Here is a 19,842-nt window from a genome sequence, read left to right as displayed (position 1 = left end):
CCACCTCTTTTGTTTCTTTTTTAGGAGCAGCGAGTAGCGGGCTTTTTTTTTTATTATTGTTTTCTTTTTTTGTGTGCCCTTGAGCTGCCTCCTTTGTTGTAAAAAAAAAAAAAAAAAAAAAAGAAGGACCGGGGTTTGATTCCTCGGCCGGGTAAAGATAGGTTGGGTTTACTTTCTTTCACGTGTAGCCCCTGTTCACCTAGCAGTGAGTAGTTACGCGACGTCAGGCAAGGAGTTGTGACCTCGTTGTCGCGGTGTGTTGTGTGTGAGTGGTCTCAGTCCTACCCAAAGATCGGTAGTACGAGCTCTGTCGCCTTCCGTAGGGGAACGGCTGGCTGTCTCGAGAGAGACCCGCAGCAGACCAAGAGGTGAATTACACACACACACACACACACACACACACACACACACACACACACACACACACACACACACTCTCTCTCTCTCTCTCTCTCTCTCTCTCTCTCTCTCTCTCTCTCTCTCTCTCTCTCTCTCTCTCTCTCTCTCTCTCTCTCTCTCTCTCACATCGGTCTCTTGGCCAACGACGTTGCGGACCGTCTTGCAAGGGCTGCCTGTGACCTGGACCCGCCAGCTGCTGGTGCCGCTGCTACCTCCTTGCCGTGGGGCAAGAAAATGGTACGCCAAGCTGCCTGCTCCTCCACCCGTCACCGTAGCGATGCTGAGAGGGCCGCCAGTGCGTCTATCCAGCACTACGAACACTTCCTGCCTCGTCCACACATGTACCGTTGCTCCGGTCTCATGGTTCGCCGCCATAATGTAGTGTGTGCTCGTCTCCGGCTTGGGTACCGGCGAGTGTGGCAGCTGGCCGAGGCGGGGGACGCGCCTCACTTCTCCTCCTGCAAGCTGTGTGACGCGCCCAATGCTAACACCCTTGAACACTATTGCTTGGAGTGTCCACGTGTTGCTGACTTAATACCACAAGGACTCTCACTTGTGGAGACATGTAAATATTTATCGTCTGGAAACAATCTAGATGTTATCCTCACTCGACATCCACATTTTGGGGGATGCTAAATTATTATTATTATTATTATTATTATTATTATTATTATTTTTTTTTTCCCCTACTGTTGACTCAGTATCACAGCGTGCCCTGTGAGGCACGAGTCGCCTGTATCGAAGTTAGCATCCTGAACATGTACTAAGCTTGGCACCCTTGCGTGTAATAAATTAATCAAAACAAAAAAAATCTCTCTCTCTCTCTCTCTCTCTCTCTCTCTCTCTCTCTCTCTCTCTCTCTCTCTCTCTCTCTCTCTCTCTCTCTCTCTCTCTCTCTCTCTCTATTTAAACAGGGTTTACAAAATATTGTGCTAAAGTTGAAGGTTTTAAGCTTCATCTATCTATAGCTATATACAAGACAAGACACACATTGAGTTACTGCCTACAGGTCCTAAGCCAGCTGTTCACCTCCCGCCAGGGGCGTCATTTCAGATTTTTCTTGGGGGGGGCAGAGACAGTTTGGTGAGCAAAGAGCTTCAACAGCTTTCTCTCTCTCTCTCTTATATATATATATATATATATATATATATATATATATATATATATATATATATATATATATATATATATATATATATATATATATATATATATATATATAACTAAATCCAGCTGTTGTTTCTTGAGGCTTCGCGCTGGGGGGCAAACTGAGGCTTGGGGGCAACTTGAGCCCCAAGACAAATGACGCCCTGCCTCCCGCCTGAAGTGACGTGGTGGAGGTCGGTGGCGAACAAGCGCCTCTCCCACTCCCACTCCCTCTCTCTCTCTCTCTCTCTCTCTCTCTCTCTCTCTCTCTCTCTCTCTCTCTCTCTCTCTCTCTCTCTCTCTCTCTCTCTCTCTCTCTTGTTGGTCGTAATCTCGGTCGTTACCTCGCACACTCGTTAGCAACACGTCGTAGTACAATGCGCGCCTCGCCCCGACTCATGACGCGCGCGGAATCGAACGTGCGGCGAGGCAGTTCGTGCTGAGTGTGACGCATTGTTGCCGTGTTCTTTCATGGCAGTTGGTGTTTTATTGCGAAGAACAGCCTTGCGAAGATTATTTTTGCTGGTAATTTTTGTTTTGTTTTGTTTTGTTTTGTTTACCGCGATTAACTGTAGGAAAATGTGTGGTGATATTTTTTCCATTTATTTTTTACTTGTGTTATTTGCTTCGGAATAGAATTACTCAGAAGTTATCTGCTAGTAATGTAATATCTTGGGTTTCATTTTAGTACAACGAGAAAGTGTTGCAGGAAAATTGGAAAGTCGTTACTGATGATTATTTGTATGTTCACTTTACTTTTCAACATGTTGCGAGGAGAAAATTTACTCCTGTAAAGTTTGTGTCGTTGCTACTTTTTTGTGCTTATTTGTTTGGATAAGTTAAGAGAACAGGTCTTGGCAATATTTCTTTTCCTCCTGATGCTCCTGTGTTTTGTTACTACGAGGAGAGGGAATGTGCCGCAGCGAAACATTGTATCGCTAAGTTGTTTTCCGCTTCTTGCGTTTCACTTCAAGAAGAGGTCAGGCGTCAGGTCACTTGTCGATATATCTGACTTTTTCTGCTGCTGAATGTCTTTGCGATGAAGAATATTTGAAGGTTAGTTAGAGGCGCATGTCCGTCCTTTGTGTTGTTCAGTCATATTTCATTGTCGTTATTGTCATATTATTGGTGTCATTACATCTTGTTATTGGCGTTGCAGACGCCGACCAACAGATTTTCCATCTTGTTGTTGTTCTTTCAAGTTGTTTTCCTGGCTTACCCATGCATTGTAGACATGACATTGTATAATAACATTTGTTAGCCCTGATGAACCCTACAACATGGCACTTCATTTTTTTTTTTTTAACGTCTTGGCCGGTAATGGTCGGCCCCAGCCCGTTGTGGCGCAGGCAAGTGTTTATAATGGCGCCATCTTTACTTTTCAATATTTTCCATTCAGACCCCTAGTTGCATCATATAAATTGTTGCGGGTGTGTTGGAGGGTCATGCGACGCCGCTCTAGCACAGTTTTTGTGCTATTTATTAAGGTGAGCGTCTCAAGGCATTATCTTTGAAAAAATAATTTTTCATTTTTTTGCGATTCTTCAAGTTAAAGGCCTAAAAAAAAGGCTATCCTGCTCATGAAAAGTTGTTTAAAATCCGCTGTTAAAGGGCCACGAGCACGTGCTAGTCCTTTAACTTTAACGCTAAGAAGCAAGAGATTGAAATATCATGGGTTTTTAATGATTTTTCGATCGTCTGTTTGACTTCCTTTAGTTTGATTTAGTCCACCTTTTCATGACAGCATGCTCTGTCGGGCTTGTTCTCAGAAAACGTATTGTTTTCTTGGGAAGAACGAAGAAGAAGAAGAGTATTGTTTGTTTACGTGTTGGGGAGAACTCGGGCTCGTAATCTGATGTGTTTTACACCATTTTTCGATGTGCCACGTAAGTCTGAAGCACTCAAGGAGAGACCTGAAAGGTTAGCAGAGGTTAGAGAGGCCAGGAAGAGAAAGAGAGAGGAACAGAAGACTGCCACAGTGAGAATCAGGTGAGGTGGGCAATCCACCCGCCACCCAGCCAGCCCCCACCAACACCCTGGCTAGACGAATTGAGCTGTTACATCAGGACTGCAGTGACAAAACATCTGTTGTAAGTACAGAAAATTGCATTATTGATAAATGTGTACTGCAGGAGCGGTTTGAGGCTGACAGTGTAGCATGCCCAGCTGGGTTAGCCATCATATTGTTATGCCGGACGTGTTACTTGGGTTCCGTGTCGCCGTCAGGAGACTCCGTGGGAGGGAGATATGTAAACACTTTGCACAGTTTCTGAAGTTTAATGTTCTTCCTTAGTAGTACACTTCACTCTGACTCTTCACTGAACACTAGCTTACTATGACTGGGACTGGACTCTCTCGCCCTATTCTCCTATATATATCAGAACAGTACAGTCTAGAATGTTACAGTATATTTTAGATCATACAAGAACATGTAGCAAAAATATATGCGAGTTGGCAACACTGCCCGCCGGGCGCGGGGCCGCGCCCCGGGGGGCGCGGACGGCTCGCCTTGCTCCCCGCCCCCTTGCTCGTTTCTCCGGGAGCCTTCTAGAGGCCTATGGTCGCCGGGGGAAGCTTCCAGCACAACACTATCCCCCCCTCTTAATTGTGATCGTCCCGATCACACACTTAACTATATACAAACGTAAGAGAATTAATCAAAAACATAATAATCGTCGTATCGCTGTGGACGCCTGCGTTGTCTCTGTCTTCTGCTCGGTGCCTTCTGCATGTCTGTCTCCTGGTGCGCCTCGTCGTCGTCCGCTTCTTGGGGTGTCCCTGGAACATCTGCCGAAGCCGGGAGGTTATCTCCCTCGGCTGAAAGGTCCAGAAGGCCTATGTCGTCGTCGACCTCCTCTCGGTCCTGGACGTCCCTTGCGTTTTCGTCGGCTGCTGGGTGTCTGTAGTTGTTCCAGGTGTAGTTTCCCGGACCGTGGTACCTCCATAGGCGGTTGACGTGGACAACTTTCGGCTTGGTCTTTTCCGTTCTCCGGATTCGGTAAGTCACGTCGGAGAGGCGTTCTAGCACAGTGTAAGGGCCTTCCCAGGGGCTCTGTAACTTCGGAGACTGTCCTTTCTTCCTCTGCGGGTTGTAAAGCCAGACTCGGTCTCCTTCCTTGAAGTCAACGTGGCTTGCCCTCCTATTGTAACCGCGCTTCATGGCCTCCCCGGAGAACTTCAAGGCACCTCGGACTTGATGGTGCACCTCTTCCAGCCGTTCCTCTAGTTGACGGGCAAAACTGGAGGCGTCCCTTGGAAGGCTTTCCCCAGGAGGCCTTCCTGTCAGTAGGTCCACCGGCAATCGCAGCTCACGTCCAAACATCAGCTTTGCCGGTGAATACCCCGTAGTCTCGTGGGCGGCAGACCTGTAGGCCATGAGGAGCGCAGGCAGTTTCTGATCCCATGAAGACTGATCATTGTTGCACTGCTTGGCCAACTCCTGGCCCAACGTCCAATTAAACCTCTCCACCATTCCATCTGACTGTGGGTGCAGAGAGGTGGTCCGGGTCTTCTTGATACCCAGAAGCTTGCAGCACTCAGCAAGGACTGTTGACTCAAAATTCCTTCCCTGGTCGGAATGGAGCTCGTTAGGCACACCGAAGCGACAGAAGAACTCCTCCACCAAAACCTTGGCGATGGTAGTGGCTTCCTGGTCAGGGATGGCGTAGGCTTCCGGCCACTTGGTGAAGTAATCCATTGTGACGCAGATGTACCTATTTCCGTTCGTCGTCAGAGGCAAGGGTCCTGCTATATCCACTGCCACCCGTTCCATGGGGGCTCCAACCTGGTATAGTTGCAATGGGGCACGGTGACGCTTCTTGGGGCCCTTCTTTGCACAGCACACCTCACACGCGTGACACCATTCTTCCACGTCCTTCCTCATGCCAACCCAATAGAACCTTTGGCGCAGGCGACTCAGTGTCTTCTTTACCCCTAGGTGTCCGCTGGTGATGCTGTCGTGCATTTCTTTCAAGACGCCTTCCCGGGACTTCACAGGTAGCACCGTGGACCAGTAGTGGTCAAGACCATCATGAGAGACCCAGCGTCGCTGCAACATCCCGTTGTCCATCCGAAGAGTGTCCCACTGAGTCCAGTAATTCTTGGTGGTAGGGCTTTCTCTCGAGATTACTTCCCACCCAGGTCGCGTTGACGATTGACTCAGCCACTCCATAATTGGTCTCAAATCTCGGTCCTCCCGCTGCAGTTTTCCCAAGTCTTCCCATGGCACCTCCGCTGTCTGTTCCACTGTAGTGCGGCGGCACATATTCTGGACTTTTTCCCTCTGGAAGCAATGTTGACACTCAGGTTGGCAGGGGCGCCGGCTCAAGCTGTCCGCGTTACCGTGTGTTAGCCCAGATCGATGCACAATAGTGTAGTGATGTTGCTCTAGTTTACCTATCCAGCGAGCAAGCTGGCCCTCAGGGTTTTTCAGTGACTTCAACCACCGCAATGCAGCGTGATCCGTGCGGATGATGAAAGTTGCACCGTACAGGTAAGCATGGAAAAAGTCAAGGCTCTTGACTACTGCCAGGAGTTCTTTCCGGGTCACGCAATAGTTTTTCTCGGCTGGGGTGAGCTTCTTGCTGAAGTAGGCCACAACCCGTTCCATGTCGGCACATACCTGGGACAGCACTCCACCAATCCCCTCATCACTGGCATCACAATCCAGTATAAAAGGCTTAGAGGGGTCTGGGTAGGTGAGTACGAGCGAGCTGATGAGGGCCTCCTTGAGCTTCTCAAAGGCAACCTGAGTTTCCGCTGTCCACTCAAACTTGCGCCCCTTCTTCGTCAGGAGGTGCAGTGGTGCAGCAATCGTAGCGAAGCCTTTCACAAACCTGCGGTAGTATGAGCACAACCCGAGGAAGCTCCGCAGCTCCTTCACGTTGGTGGGTGTCGGCCAGTCCCTTACCGCAGCCACCTTCTCAGGATCAGTGCGTACTCCAGCCTCGCTCACGATGTGTCCCAAGTATTGGACCTCCTTTTGGAACAGACAGCATTTCTTCGGGCTGAGCTTAAGGTGTGCAGCTCTAAACCGGGCGAAAACCTCTGATAGCCTTTCCATCTCCTGCTCGAAGGTCTGGCCAAAGACAATCACGTCGTCGAGGTAGATGAGTGCCGTCTTCCAGTGAAGTCCCTCCAGCACCCTCTCCATCAGCCGCTCGAACGTGGCCGGCGCGTTGCACAGGCCAAAGGGCATGACCTTAAACTGCCACAGGCCTTGACCGTAGGAGAAGGCTGTTTTCTTTGTCCTGTTCCGCCATTTTGACTTGGTGATACCCAGACTTCATATCCAGTGTTGAAAACCACTTGGAGCCCACCAAGGCGTCGAGCGTGTCGTCGATCCGTGGGAGTGGGTATGAATCCTTGATGGTGAGATCGTTGAGGGCTCGGTAGTCCACACAGCACCTGAGGGAACCGTCCTTTTTCCTGACGAGCACTACAGCGGACGCCCACGGGCTGCTGGACCGCTCGATTAACCCCTGTTGCCGGAGATCATCCATCACCTCATCCATCTCCTTGCGACGGGCTGGTGCCATCCTTCGAGGAGCTTGCTTCACTGGGCGGTGGCTACCTGTGTCGATGTGGTGCTCTACCAGGTCCGTACACCCCAAGTCCAGGTCTCCTGTGGAAAACACATCTGCATTCCTCACGAGAAGCTCCCTGAGCTGTTCCACTTGGGGTTCCTCTAGACACTTGGAGCTCCTGTCAAACAGGTCGCGCAGGTAGTCAGGCAGCTCCTCCCGGGGCTTCGTCAGGGTTCTCCTGCAGACACAGGTTCTTGGTTTCTGGTCGATCTCTTGGCACAACCCCACCATGGTCCCTTGTTTTATTTTCTTTGGGCTGAAGGAGACATTGGCCACGACGACAGGCACTTCCGCTGCAGCAGGGTCTACCAAAGTACTGCCTACAATCACCCCGTTTTCTACCGGGCATCGACTTCCACCCGTAATTTGACAGGGTAACAGCATCTCCGACCTCGGAGGAATAATGGTGGTGCGCTTGACCGTCACTGGCAGGTCTTCCTTGTTCACAGTCGTCAGTGGCACCCTCCTTCCTCCTACAGTCAGCTGCTTAGCGCGGAAGTCCAGCTCGCACCTGTGGGAGACAAGATAATCCATACCTAGGATGCAGGGGTCATCCATGTCGGCCACGTACACAGAGAGGAACTCTTCCTTTCCTCCGAGCTCAAACTTCACGTCCACTGGGCCTCTGAGCTCTGCGTAGTGTCCTGTGACTCCGCACAGTCGATGCGGCGTCTTAGGAAGCCGACGATGACTCACCACGTCAGGCCGCACCAATGTGCGTTCCGAGCCTGTGTCGACGACCACAGGCCACAACACTCCGTCAACCTTGCCCTCCACTTGGCAGCTTGTCATGGTGGTTCTCCTGCACACTGATATCTTCCGGGCATGTACAGGACAGACTGGTCGTTGCCCCCGTGAACCAGTCCTTCTTAGTTTCCCGAGTGGTGGTCCCTCGTTGGGGGCACATTTTTCCGACACTCATTCTTCCAGTGCCCCTTTTCTCCACAGGTCCAGCACTTGGGTCCTTCCCTGGGCTTCTTCTTAGCGCCACCTTCATATTCCTTCTTCCTCTTATAGCATTCGTTCTCCTTGTGTCCAACCTTCTCGCAGTACCAGCACGTTCCTTGGAACCTGTCTGTGTCGCTGACAGCGCCCTTTCGTGCCCTAAAGCCAGAAGTCGAGTCGTCCCTGAAGCTTGACAAGCTAGACCTAACAAAGGACTCAAACTCCATGGCACGTGCCAGAGCTTCCTGCATTGATGTTGGCTTAGCTTGGTTCACTTGTATCTTCAGCTGAGGGCTGTCCAGGGCATCGATGAATTGATCACGCAGCAAAACCGTCAGCAGGTCAGGGGTGGCACCTGGGTATGCCTTGTGCGCCATGCTCTCAAAGTCCTGAGCGAGTTCCTGAAGAGACTCGCCGCGCCTCCTGTTGCGGGTTCTGACCCTAACCCTGAAGAGCTCGTTCTGGTGCTTGGTCCCATATCGTTGCTCCAGTGCCTGTGCCAGCCCGCTGTAGCTGCCCTTTGTCGCATTGTCGAGCTGAGCAAGGACCTCCAGCGCCGCCCCTTTCAGGCTAGTGGCCAGCTGTACCGCGCACTCTTGGTCATCCCATCCGTTTCGAGCTGCCAACAGCTCAAACTGAGCGCGGTAAGCCTCCCAGGAGACCTTGCCATCAAACTCCTGAGGCTTCTTTCTAACAGGCGAACCCAGCAGACCCATGGGGCTGGCGGAACTTCTTGCGGGGATAAACTCAGGCGAAACAGGGCTCAAACTACCCCGGACTTGCGTAGGAGAAGCATCTTGGGTACAACTAGCCCCTGCAGGCACTGGCTGTCCGTTTCCAGCCAAGCAGTCTTCAAGGGCCTTCACTCTGTCACTTACCTCTAGTATTTCTTTATGTGTCGTCTCCCGTACCACCTCCATCTCTTGTTGAAGATTTGTGTGTTCTTTTTCCACTTCTATCAGGCGTTGTCCCAAGTTCGTGGTCACATCTGTCATTTCTCTTCGCACTGATTCACTTCCATCTTGTACTGCTTTTAGCTGTAGCTGTAATCCCGTGAAGCGATCTTCTAACTGTTCTTTGAGTTCTTGGAGTGTTCCTTCTTGTTGTTGCTGTGCTCTTTCTTGTTGTTCTTTGAGTTCTTGGTGTGCTTTTTCTTGTTGTTCTTTGAGTTCTTGGAGTGCTCTTTCTTGTTTCTCCCCCTGTAGTCTCAAGGCTTCCAAAAGTTCAGTCAACATGTCGTCCCTCTGGGCAGCTTGGGAACGAGTCTCCATGGCGAAAAAAACAAATGGCTACACTCCTGACGCCAATGTTACGCCGCACGTGTTACTTGGGTTCCGTGTCGCCGTCAGGAGACTCCTTGGGAGGGAGATATGTAAACACTTTGCACAGTTTCTGAAGTTTAATGTTCTTCCTTAGTAGTACACTTCACTCTGACTCTTCACTGAATATTAGCTTACTATGACTGGGACTGGACTCTCTCGCCCTCTTCTCCTATATATATCAGAACAGTACAGCCTAGAATGTTACAGTATATTTTAGATCATACAAGAACATGTAGCAAAAATATATGTGAGTTGGCAACACTTCCCGCCTGGCGCCTGGCCTTCAGGGGCGCGGACGGCTCGCCTTGCTCCCCGCCCCCTTGCTCGTTTCTCCGGGAGCCTTCTAGAGGCCTATGGTCGCCGGGGGAAGCTTCCAGCACAACAGTATTAAGAGGCTTGAAAAGTTAGGACGGTGTTGTCAATGTATACATGCAGGCGCTCCAGTTGGAAACAGGGTGTTCAACATAAAGTTTTGTGTGACAATAATAATAAGAACATAAATTCTCAAATTTGTTCTGTTACTCCCACTGATAATCATGATGATTCTACTGTCTTACCAGTAGGGGCAGTCACTGTGGTGAGAAACAAATCAGTTCAAGGCCAGGGTTCTTCATGACCAAGGATCCCAACGGACATTCATCTCCCAGACTTTAGTAAATCAGCTAACAGAAAAAAAATGTCTTCTCAGAACCATGGGTTATCACTGGAATAACTGTGTCAAATCGGCGATCGCTCCGAGAGACTGTTTTTTGCCCTGTTCCCTGAGTACACTCTGAACGCTATCTCCACATTTATGGACATATAGCTTGCTACCCAGACGTCCACCCTGCTGACAAGATTCTTTCAGTGCGTGAGTAAAAATCAACCCTGAGTGGAGGAGTCCAAAGAAGCGTCCACAGATCTCGTGAGTAGTCCGTCGATGAATCCTACTGAGGTGCTTGGTATAGGAAAGACGCCTGGGGTGGCGAGGTAACGTAACCTTCGGCCTATGTTGATGAATGACTAGGAAGCCCAGTTTATATGTTCGAAGGCTGATAATCCACGTAAAGTTATATGGTTTAGCTTATTACACTGCATATTTTGTTCTTCAGAATCCCAAATAGGGAGCCCATGAATGGGCCCAATTTTTTCGAAATGACGACCTTGACATTGAATAATGTTTCATCAGACAGACGTGTGAGGTGGGCGGTGGGCGAGTGGACAGCCTGGCACGGGTGATGGGAGGGGCAGGGCAAGGGGCAGCTTCTCACCATGCCGCTCATGCTACCGCGCTGCAGGTCATTCACCATCAACGTCTCGACGCCCAACAACGCTACTCGACCCTCATCTCCGCCATTCTCTCCCACGAAAAGGATCTCCAGGTGTGTGTGGGGTCTTGTGAGGAATGTGGGTGGAGGAAAAATAAGGGTAAGTTTGTAGATGAAAGGATGTGAGGATGATAAAATTGTAGTGAGAGAAGGTAGTGGCAGTGGCATAACGTAATCTGTTATAACCCTCTGGCCATTTCTCACATGTATAGAAAAGTACAAGAATAATGAGGACGAGGTGTGAGAAAGAAGGTATAGCGAATGTGATACTTTAAAATAAATTCCACCCCCCTCTACTTTCTTCCTTCGCTTTTCTTGAACTAAAAAAAAAGGGTAAAGTTAGAACCACAGTAAAAAAAAAAAAAAGAGATTTAGGGACTATGGTAACGGAATTATAAGTCACATGTGTAATTTGTAACTTCTATAGATATAATATTTTTCCCTCTTTTCCACCGAGTCTTCCTGCTAATTCTCCTCCTCCTACTACAGGCTCAAGAGGAGAGAAAACGTGAAGGAGAGCGCATGTTGGAGCGTGAGGCTGGAGAGGTTGGACAGCAGCTACAGGAGGTGACAAGGCTTCAGCGGCTCATCCACGACACCAGAAGTACAACCGCCGCCACCACCGCCAAAGTTGCGACCTATTCCACGTATAAGGTGAGCTGTATAGCTCTAGGTCTGGACATATCAAAGAGACAGAAACGGCAAGTGTTCACATCATCTATATGAAAGGAGCAGAAACCCATATTTAATCAAATTCTTCCCGTGACTTTTGGCTCCTAGCCAAAAATATCTCCTCCAATTTCACTTCTTCATTTTTCTCTCCTCTCCTTAACCCTGACGGCAGCACCGCCGTCTCATCTATCTCTAAGGCTGAACTCTTCTCTCAAACTTTCTGTAACAACTCCTCTCTGGACGATTCTGGGCATATTCCTCCTACTCATCCCCCCTCTGACTCTTTTATACCTGTTATTAAGATTCTGAAGAGTGATGTTTTCTATGCCCTCTCTGGCCTCAATTCTCAGAAGGCTTATGGACCCGATGGAGTGCCTCCTATTGTCCTTAAAAACTGTGCCTTCGTGCTGACAGCATGGTCAAACTCTTTCGCCTCTGCCTGTCAACATCTACCTCTCCTTCATGCTGGAAGTATTCCTTCATACAGCCTGTGCCTAAGAAGGGTGACCGATCCAATCCCTCAAACTACCGCCCTATAGCTTTACTTTCTTGCCTATCTAAAGCTTTTGAATCAATCCTTAACTGGAAGATTCAAAAGCACCTTTCCACTTCTAACCTATACTCTGATCGCCAGTATGGGTTCCGTAAGGGGCGTTCTAATGCCGATTTTCTTGCTCTCTTAACTGACTTTTGGTCATCCTCTCGAGCCGTTTCGGTGAAACTTTCTCAGTTGCGCTAGACATATCGAAAGCTTTCGATAGAGTCTGGCACAAATCTTTGCTTTCTAAACTGCCCTCTTTCGGATTCTATCCCCCTCTCTGTTCCTTTATCTCCAGTTTCCTTTCCGGCCGTTCTATCTCTGCTGTGGTGGACGGTCACTGTTCTTCCCCTAAACCTATCAACAGTGGTGTTCCACAGGGCTCTGTCCTATCACCCATTCTCTTCCTGTTATTCACCAATGATCTTCTTTCCATAACAAACTGTCCTCTCCACTCATACGCTGATGACTACACTCTTCATTATTCAACTTCTTTCAACAGAAGACCCTCTTAACAGGAATTACAAGACTCCAGACTGGAGGCTGCAGAACGCTTAACCTCAGACCTTGCTATCATTTCCGATTGGGATAGAAGGAACCTTGTGTCCTTTAATGCCTCAAAAACCCAGTTTCTCCACCTATCAACTCGATACAATCTTCCAAACACCTATCCCCTATTCTTCGACAACACCCAGCTGTCACCTTCTTCAACACTAAATATCCTCAGTCTATCCTTAACTCAAAATCTCAACTGGAAACTTCACATCTCCTCTCTTACTAAATCAGCTTCCTTGAGATTGGGTGTTCTGTATCGTCTCGGCCAGTTCTTCTCCCCCGCACAGATACTTTCCATATACAGGGGCCTTGTCCGCCCTCGTATGGAGTATGCATCTCATGTGTGGGGGGGCTCCACTCACACAGCTCTTCTGGACAGAGTGGAGGCTAAGGTTCTTCGTCTCATCAGCTCTCCTCCTCCTACTGACAGCCTTCTACCTTTTAAATTCCGCCGCCATGTTGCTTCTCTTTCTATCTTCTATCGATATTTTTATGCTGACTGCCCTTCTGAACTTGCTAACTGCATGCCTCCCCCCCTCCCGCGTCCCCGCTGCACACGACTTTCTGCTCATGCTCATCCCTATACTGTGTAAACCCCTTATGCAAGAGTTAACCAGCATCTCCATTCTTTCATCCCCTTCACTGGTAAACTCTGGAACAGTCTTCCTTCGTCTTTATTTCCCTCTGCCTATGACTTGACCTCTTTCAAGAAGAGTGTATCAAGACACTTCTCCACCCGGAATTGACCTCTCTTTTGGCTACGCTTTACTTTTTACTTTTGTGGGAGCAGCGAGTTGCGGGCTTTTTTTGTACTCTTTTTGTTGCCCTTGAGCCGCATCCTTTGAAGTAAGAAAAAAAATACAGAGTCAGAAAGTGATTTTGTCAAAGATGGGCAAGTGCGGTACTTAGTGCGGTAGTGCGGTAGTACCGCATCACAAAAAAGTACCGCACTACCGCAAACTTTCTGAAAATACCGCACTACCGCGGACCGCACTAAAAAATCCTGTGGTACTTCTTGCGGTACTTAGAAAGCTATCGAAGACATTTGCAGCGTGGCATTTTTTTTTACAGCTAAGGAGACAGTTCAAGGGCGTAAAGAAAAATATATAAAAAAGCCCGCTACTTACTGCTCCTGAATAGAGGTCAAAGGAGTGTCCAAAAAGAGAGGTCAATTTCGGGAGGAGAGGTGTCCTGATACCCTCCTCTGAGGCTAAGCGTTCTGTTGCCTCCAGCCTTGAATCGTTAAGTTCCTGTAGGGTGGGTCTTCTATTAAAAGAAGTTGAGTAATGCAGAGTGGAGTCATCGGCGTAAGAATGGATAGGACAGTTCGTTTTGGAAAGAAGATCATCAATGAACAACAGAAAGAGAGTGGGAGATAGGACAGAACCCTGTGGGACACCACTGTTAATAAGTTTAGGGGAAGAACAGTGACCGTCTACCACAGAAGAAATAGAACGGTCAGAAAGGAAACTGGAGATAAAGGTACAGAGAGAAGGATAGAAACCGTAGGAGGGTAGTTTGGAAAGCAAAGATTTGTGCCAGACCCTATCAAAAGCTTTTGATATGTCCAGCGCAATCGCAAAGGTTTCACCGCAACGGCTAAGAGAGGATGACCAAGAGTCAGTTAGGAAGGCAAGGAGATCACCAGTAGAACGCCCCTTGCGGAACCCATACTGGCGATCAGATAGAAAGTCAGAAGTGGAAAGGTGCTTTTGAATCTTCCGGTTAAGGATTGATTCAAAAGCTTTAGATAGACGGAAAAGTAAATCTATAGGACGGTAGTTTGAGGGATTGGAACGGTCACCCTTCCTAGGCACAGGCTGTATGAAGGCATACTTCCAGCAGGATGGAAAGATAGATGTTGACAGGCAGAGGCGAAAGAGTTTGACCAGGCAGGGTGACAGCACGGAGGCACAGTTTTTAAGGACAATAGGAGGCACTCCATCAGGTCCATAAGCCTTCTGAGGATTGAGGCCAGAGAGGGCATAGAAAACATCATTTTGAAGAATCTTTATAACAGGCATAAAAGAGTCAGAGGGGGGATGAGTGGGAGGAATATGCCCAGAATCGTCCAGAGTGGAGTTTTTAGAAAAAGTTTGAGAGAAGAGTTCAGCCTTAGAGATAGATGAGACGGCAGTGTTGCCGTCAGAACTGAGTGGAGGGAAAGATGAAGAAGTGAAGTTAGAGGAGATGTTTTTGGCTAGATGCCAGAAGTCACGGGAAGAGTTAGAGAAAGCAAGGTTTTGGCATTTTCCATTGATAAAAGAGTTTTTGGTTAGTCGGAGAGTAGATTTGGCACGATTCCGGGCAGAAATGTAAAGTTCATGGTTAGCATTAGTTCGAAGGCTCTGGTACCTTTTGTGAGCTGCCTCTCTATCATTGACAGCACGAGAACAAGCGTGATTAAACCAAGGCTTTTTAGCGTGAAGAGTAGAGAAAGTACGTGGAATGTATGCCTCCATTCCAGAGACAATCACCTCTGCGAGGCGCTGAGCACACACAGAGGTGTCTCGCCCCTGGAAGCAATAATCATTCCACGGGAAATCGGAAAAGTACATCCTCAGGTCGTCCCACCGAGGTGAAGCAAAATGCCAGAAGCAACGCCTCTTCGGTGGGTCCAGAGGGTGTACAGGAGCGATAGGACAGGATACAGAAATAAGGTTGTGATCGGAGGAGCCCAACGGAGAAAACAGTTTGACAGAGTAAGCAGAAGGGTTTGAGGTAAGGAAGAGGTCTAGAATGTTGGGCCTGTCTCCAAGACGGTCGGGAATACGTGTAGGGTGCTGGACCAACTGCTCTAGATCATTGAGGATAGCAAAGTTGTAGGCTTGTTCACCAGGCTGGTCAGTGAAAGAGGATGAAAGCCAAAGCTGGTGGTGAACATTGAAATATCCTAGGATGGAGATTTCAGCGAAGGGAGAGTGGGTCAAGATGTGCTCCACTTTAGAGTTCAAGTAGTCAAAGAATCTTACATAGTTAGTAGAGTTAGGTGAGAGATAAACAGCACAGATGTATTTAGTAATAGAATGACAATGAAGGTGGAAAATTCTGAAGAATCAAGGCTGTGGGCACGAGAGCAAGTGATGTCGTTGTGCACGTAGGCGCAACATCCAGCTTTGGATTGAAATTTAGGATAGAGATAGTAGGAGGGAACATCGTAGAGATTGCTGTCAGTAGCCTCAGAAACCTGTGTTTCGGTGAGGAAGAGAAGGTGAGGTTTAGAGGAAGAGAGATGGTGTTCTACAGAATGAAAATTAGAACGAAGACCACGAATGTTGCAGAAATTGAGAAGAAAGAGGTTCGAGGAGTTATCAAGACACCTCTCGGGTCGGCAGCCAGAAGGGGTGTCCTCCCTGGGGGAATTTGTGGTCCCCCCCCCAGGCGGGGACTCCGAGGCAAGGTGAAGGTGCGCCATTTTGAAATTTGAATTTTGGGAAAAGGTGTATATGTATATGTAGGTATATGTGTGTGGTGTGGATAGAGAGAGGATCTGTCTTTAGAGAGGATGCTGAACTACTCTCCGGTGTTGGTGAGACAATAGGGAAACGGTTAGTGAGGGCATGGGAAGGGTCTTTAGAGGGCTTCAGCTCCCTTCTCACCTCCCATATATACCTCACCGGGAGTGGCTTGCGCCCGTTCGGTAGGTGTCTTCTTACCTACACAGAAATGTTTTTTTTTTGTTTTTTTTTTACAGTGAATCGGACTCAATCAGTCAATCGGTATCAGTCATCAGAATCCGTGATTCAATCATTCTGACTTTTCAGTTATTGTTCAAAATTAAATACTAAATGAATAACTCAGAGTAAATCTGATCGTCACTCAACCCAAGGCGGCGCGCCATGACTGCCTCTGACGATGACTGTACATGGCAGAGTACAACAGTACAAGCAAGCACTAACTTGATCGGCGCTCAATCTCATGTCCCGTACAAATTTTTCTTTGATGTATAACATAGACCACAGTACATACTATATCTGTTTTTTTTACTTCATTGTAACTTCTCTATTTTATCATTCTCTCTCTCTCTCTCTCTCTCTCTCTCTCTCTCTCTCTCTCTCTCTCTCTCTCTCTCTCTCTCTCTCTCTCTCTTCAATGTAGCCAAGATCAATATTGTTTGATTATAATAATAATGATAATAATAATAATAATAATAATAATAATAATAATAATAATAATAATAATAATAATTTATCATTATTATTATTATTATTATTATTATTAGTAGTAGTAGTAGTAGTAGTAGTATCATTATTATTATTATAATTATCTCCTCGTTGAAATTTCCATGTGGTTTCTTCGCTGAGGCCTGAGGCGCCAGTGCTTAAGCTTTCCCACGGTCCCGCTATTACCAGTTGCAGATGGTGTGTTTTGTCTTAATATGTTGGACAGTTTGAATAATGTTTCACTGTTCCCGTCATGACTTTCCTATATTAGTAATCTCTCGTTTTCGCTCAAACGCCGGAGAACTCCTCTCCTTCCTCCCCTCCTCCCCTTCCCCTTCACTCCCCCATATCCTCCCTACCATTCCTCCCTGGCTAGTGCTACTGCAACATTCGCACCACCCTTCCTTCCTTCCTTCTTTCCTTCCTTCCTTCCCACCCCCCACTTCCTTCTCTCTCACATGACGCTGATCTCCCCCTCCTCCTTCCCAGTCCCCTCCCTCCCTCCTCCCTCGAAAAGTTGCATTCTCTTCCCTCCCCTTCCCGTCCTCTACTCCCCTGTCCCCGCCTTCCTCCTCCCTTACCTCCCTCTCTCCCTCCCCCAGTCCTCCTTTATTTTTTTTTGTATCTCACAAGTTATTAGTTAGCCAATGGATAGCCAGGATAGGCACTGAGGCATTTTTTTTTATATTGATCAGTGACTACCGCTACCGCAGTACCGCACACCGCGTACCGCACTAGGAAAGAAAAAAATGGGACCGCACTACCGCAACCGCACTATTCCGGAAAAGTACCGTACTACCGCAACCGCACTACTGATTTTTCAGTACCGCGCCCACCTCTGGGTTTAGCTACAGCAGCTACACGCACAATATGCCAGGCAAGGTACATACCCATCTATTACTCGTGCGAATTCGTAACGAGCTGCTAAAGCTGCAAAGTCATGAGCAGTTGCCTGGATTCACTCCTGGAAGGTCGACAACTGATTAAATCCTAGCGCTCCCTGCACTCCCTGCCTATGTCGATCTCAAGAAGCCTTTATATTCAGTGCATCATGAGGAATTCTGGGATCTCCAGTGACTCCGGGGGATTCCTGGAAGAACCACTAGCTTATTGAATGGCCTGTACTCTGGGACTGAGTGCTGTGAAATGTGTGTGTGTGGGGGAGGGTGTCCAGCTTCTTTCCCGTGAACTCGGAAGTAAGATAGGGCTGTGTCCTAACCCCTTCACTTTTTAACATTCGCAGGAAATGGGTGTTAGGTAACTATGGAATATTTGTTGGCAACTTCAAAGTCATTGGGCCTTGTTTATGCCGATGACAAAGTAATCCTTGGGGAATCACTGGAGGTTCTAGTAATGGCTGTCGAGGAACTGTGCGAGGAGGCGAAGGATTTGGGACTTTGTCTCTTGAGCCAAGACCTAAGTACAGGTATTTGGAGGCTTACTTGATAAACATTATAGCCTGTTCATATATATGGCGAGGACATTGACATCTTTGAAAACTTCACAAAACTTGGGAGCGTAGTGCGGAGCAAATGCAAGCAATATAAATAATCCCGTCTATATATATATATATATATATATATATATATATATATATATATATATATATATATATATATATATATATATTGTATATTTTTTATCAGTATTAATATAATGCAATCTAACTAGAATTAGGAAACTAGTGATTAATACCACAAAATATTTAGAAGCGGCGTGAAGACTGTTTCGAACGACATCACGAGTTCAATTGATGACGTGGTGTCTGCTGACGTGGCAACGCTGGTTAACCTGAGAGGCTAGAATAGCCAGCACCTGGCTCTCTGGTATTTGACTTTATAATGAGAACATCTCCACCCGTACTGTTAAATTCTCATAAATTGAAAAATGCACCGACCGAAAGGTTGTGAAGCGTCAGATACCCAGACCGAGCCCGACCCCGTATCAAGATCAAGATCAAGATCAAGCCTCACGCCTGTGGGTGAAAGATCTGCTGAGTGAACTGAGAGCAACAGAGGGACTGAGTGTGAGTGTGAGGAATGAGACAAAGGAGAGTATAAAGCAGAGAATGAGAGAGTTGGATACAAGAGAGTGGAAGAGACAAACGGATGAGAAATCAAGCCTTAAGATATATAGAAAATGGAGACAAGAGTTGGGAGGGCAAGAGGAGGTATACACCAACAACCAAGCCTCAGAAGTGCTGTTCAGATGCAAGACAAACAACATGCAACTAAAAGACAGAAACAGACACCGGCAAGAGGAAACCAAGTGTGACATGTGCGGAGCTGAAAACGAAGACCTGCGACACTTCCTGCTCTGGTGCCCGGCCTATACAGAAGAAAGAAAAAAAGTGTGTGAGGCTGCAGCAGTCTTACGTGGAAAAAGAGGACGACACCATTGGAAATTTTTTATTTGAAAATGACCACACCGAAGAAACAAAAGCAACAGTACATAAGTTTTGGACAATAAGAGAAAAAAGAATGAAAGAAAAAGAGGAAAATAATAGACCCAGACAGTAGAGGCACATCAGGGAGTGCCGTTACAAAGGCGAAACTCCCGACCGACTACTACTACTACCTTCGGAATCTCGTGGACCAAACTCAGCCATTCTGGCAACATCTACTGATACCTCTACATCATTCTCCCGGACCACCGGAATCCACAGCTAACATAATAGGGTTGGCAAATTCTATTTTTCTTAGCTTGAGATGAGAGTACGGGAGCATCCATGGTAAGCACACTTAATTCCTTTGATTATATTATAAGGTGGAAGCAACTATTAATTCGAAACGCTGAGTCATTCACACACAAGTCATGTCAAGAAGTCAAGAAGTCTTACGACCGACAGGCTTGACCAACTGCAACGAGGTATATAGTGTTGTCGATACTTGTGAAGAAAAGACAGACTGGATCTTAAAGTCGCATAATGCTTCATGTCGTACTCTACAGCCGTGAGACATCGAAACTGAACAGTGACTTGAAGTGGTGGATCGACGCCTTTGGTAATAAGTGTTAAGGGATTGGAAAGCTTTTAGGACTTCATCGGTAGTTATTACAAAATTAGGCAATGAATGAACGAGATTTACGCTAGTAGGCTACTGTTGTCGTCGCTGGTGTTGGTGGTAGTGGTGGGAAGACTGCTAGTACCGAGGAAAAGTCGACGACGATGATGATGATGAGAAAGCTAATTAGCTTTGTGTGTGTGTGTGT

At 47.5% G+C, this 19,842-nt stretch overlaps 1 protein-coding gene across 1 annotated transcript in view; it reads left to right on the top strand.

Moving 5' to 3' along the window:
* Positions 1-10,566: 10,566 nt before the first annotated feature.
* LOC127007972 (uncharacterized) overlaps positions 10,567-19,842 on the top strand; it is a 31,653-nt gene continuing 22,377 nt past the window's right edge. The window contains exons 1-2 of the mRNA XM_050879518.1: positions 10,567-10,758; positions 11,194-11,358. Of these exons, the coding sequence (XP_050735475.1) occupies positions 10,615-10,758; positions 11,194-11,358 (309 nt within the window). The 5' untranslated portion in view covers positions 10,567-10,614. The remainder of the gene's footprint in view (positions 10,759-11,193; positions 11,359-19,842) is intronic.

This window comes from Eriocheir sinensis, chromosome 4 (assembly GCF_024679095.1).
Source record: "Eriocheir sinensis breed Jianghai 21 chromosome 4, ASM2467909v1, whole genome shotgun sequence".
NCBI lineage: Eukaryota > Metazoa > Arthropoda > Malacostraca > Decapoda > Varunidae > Eriocheir > Eriocheir sinensis.
The sequence above is the reverse complement of the archived record's forward strand: the minus strand, read 5'-3'. Positions and strand labels throughout refer to the sequence as shown.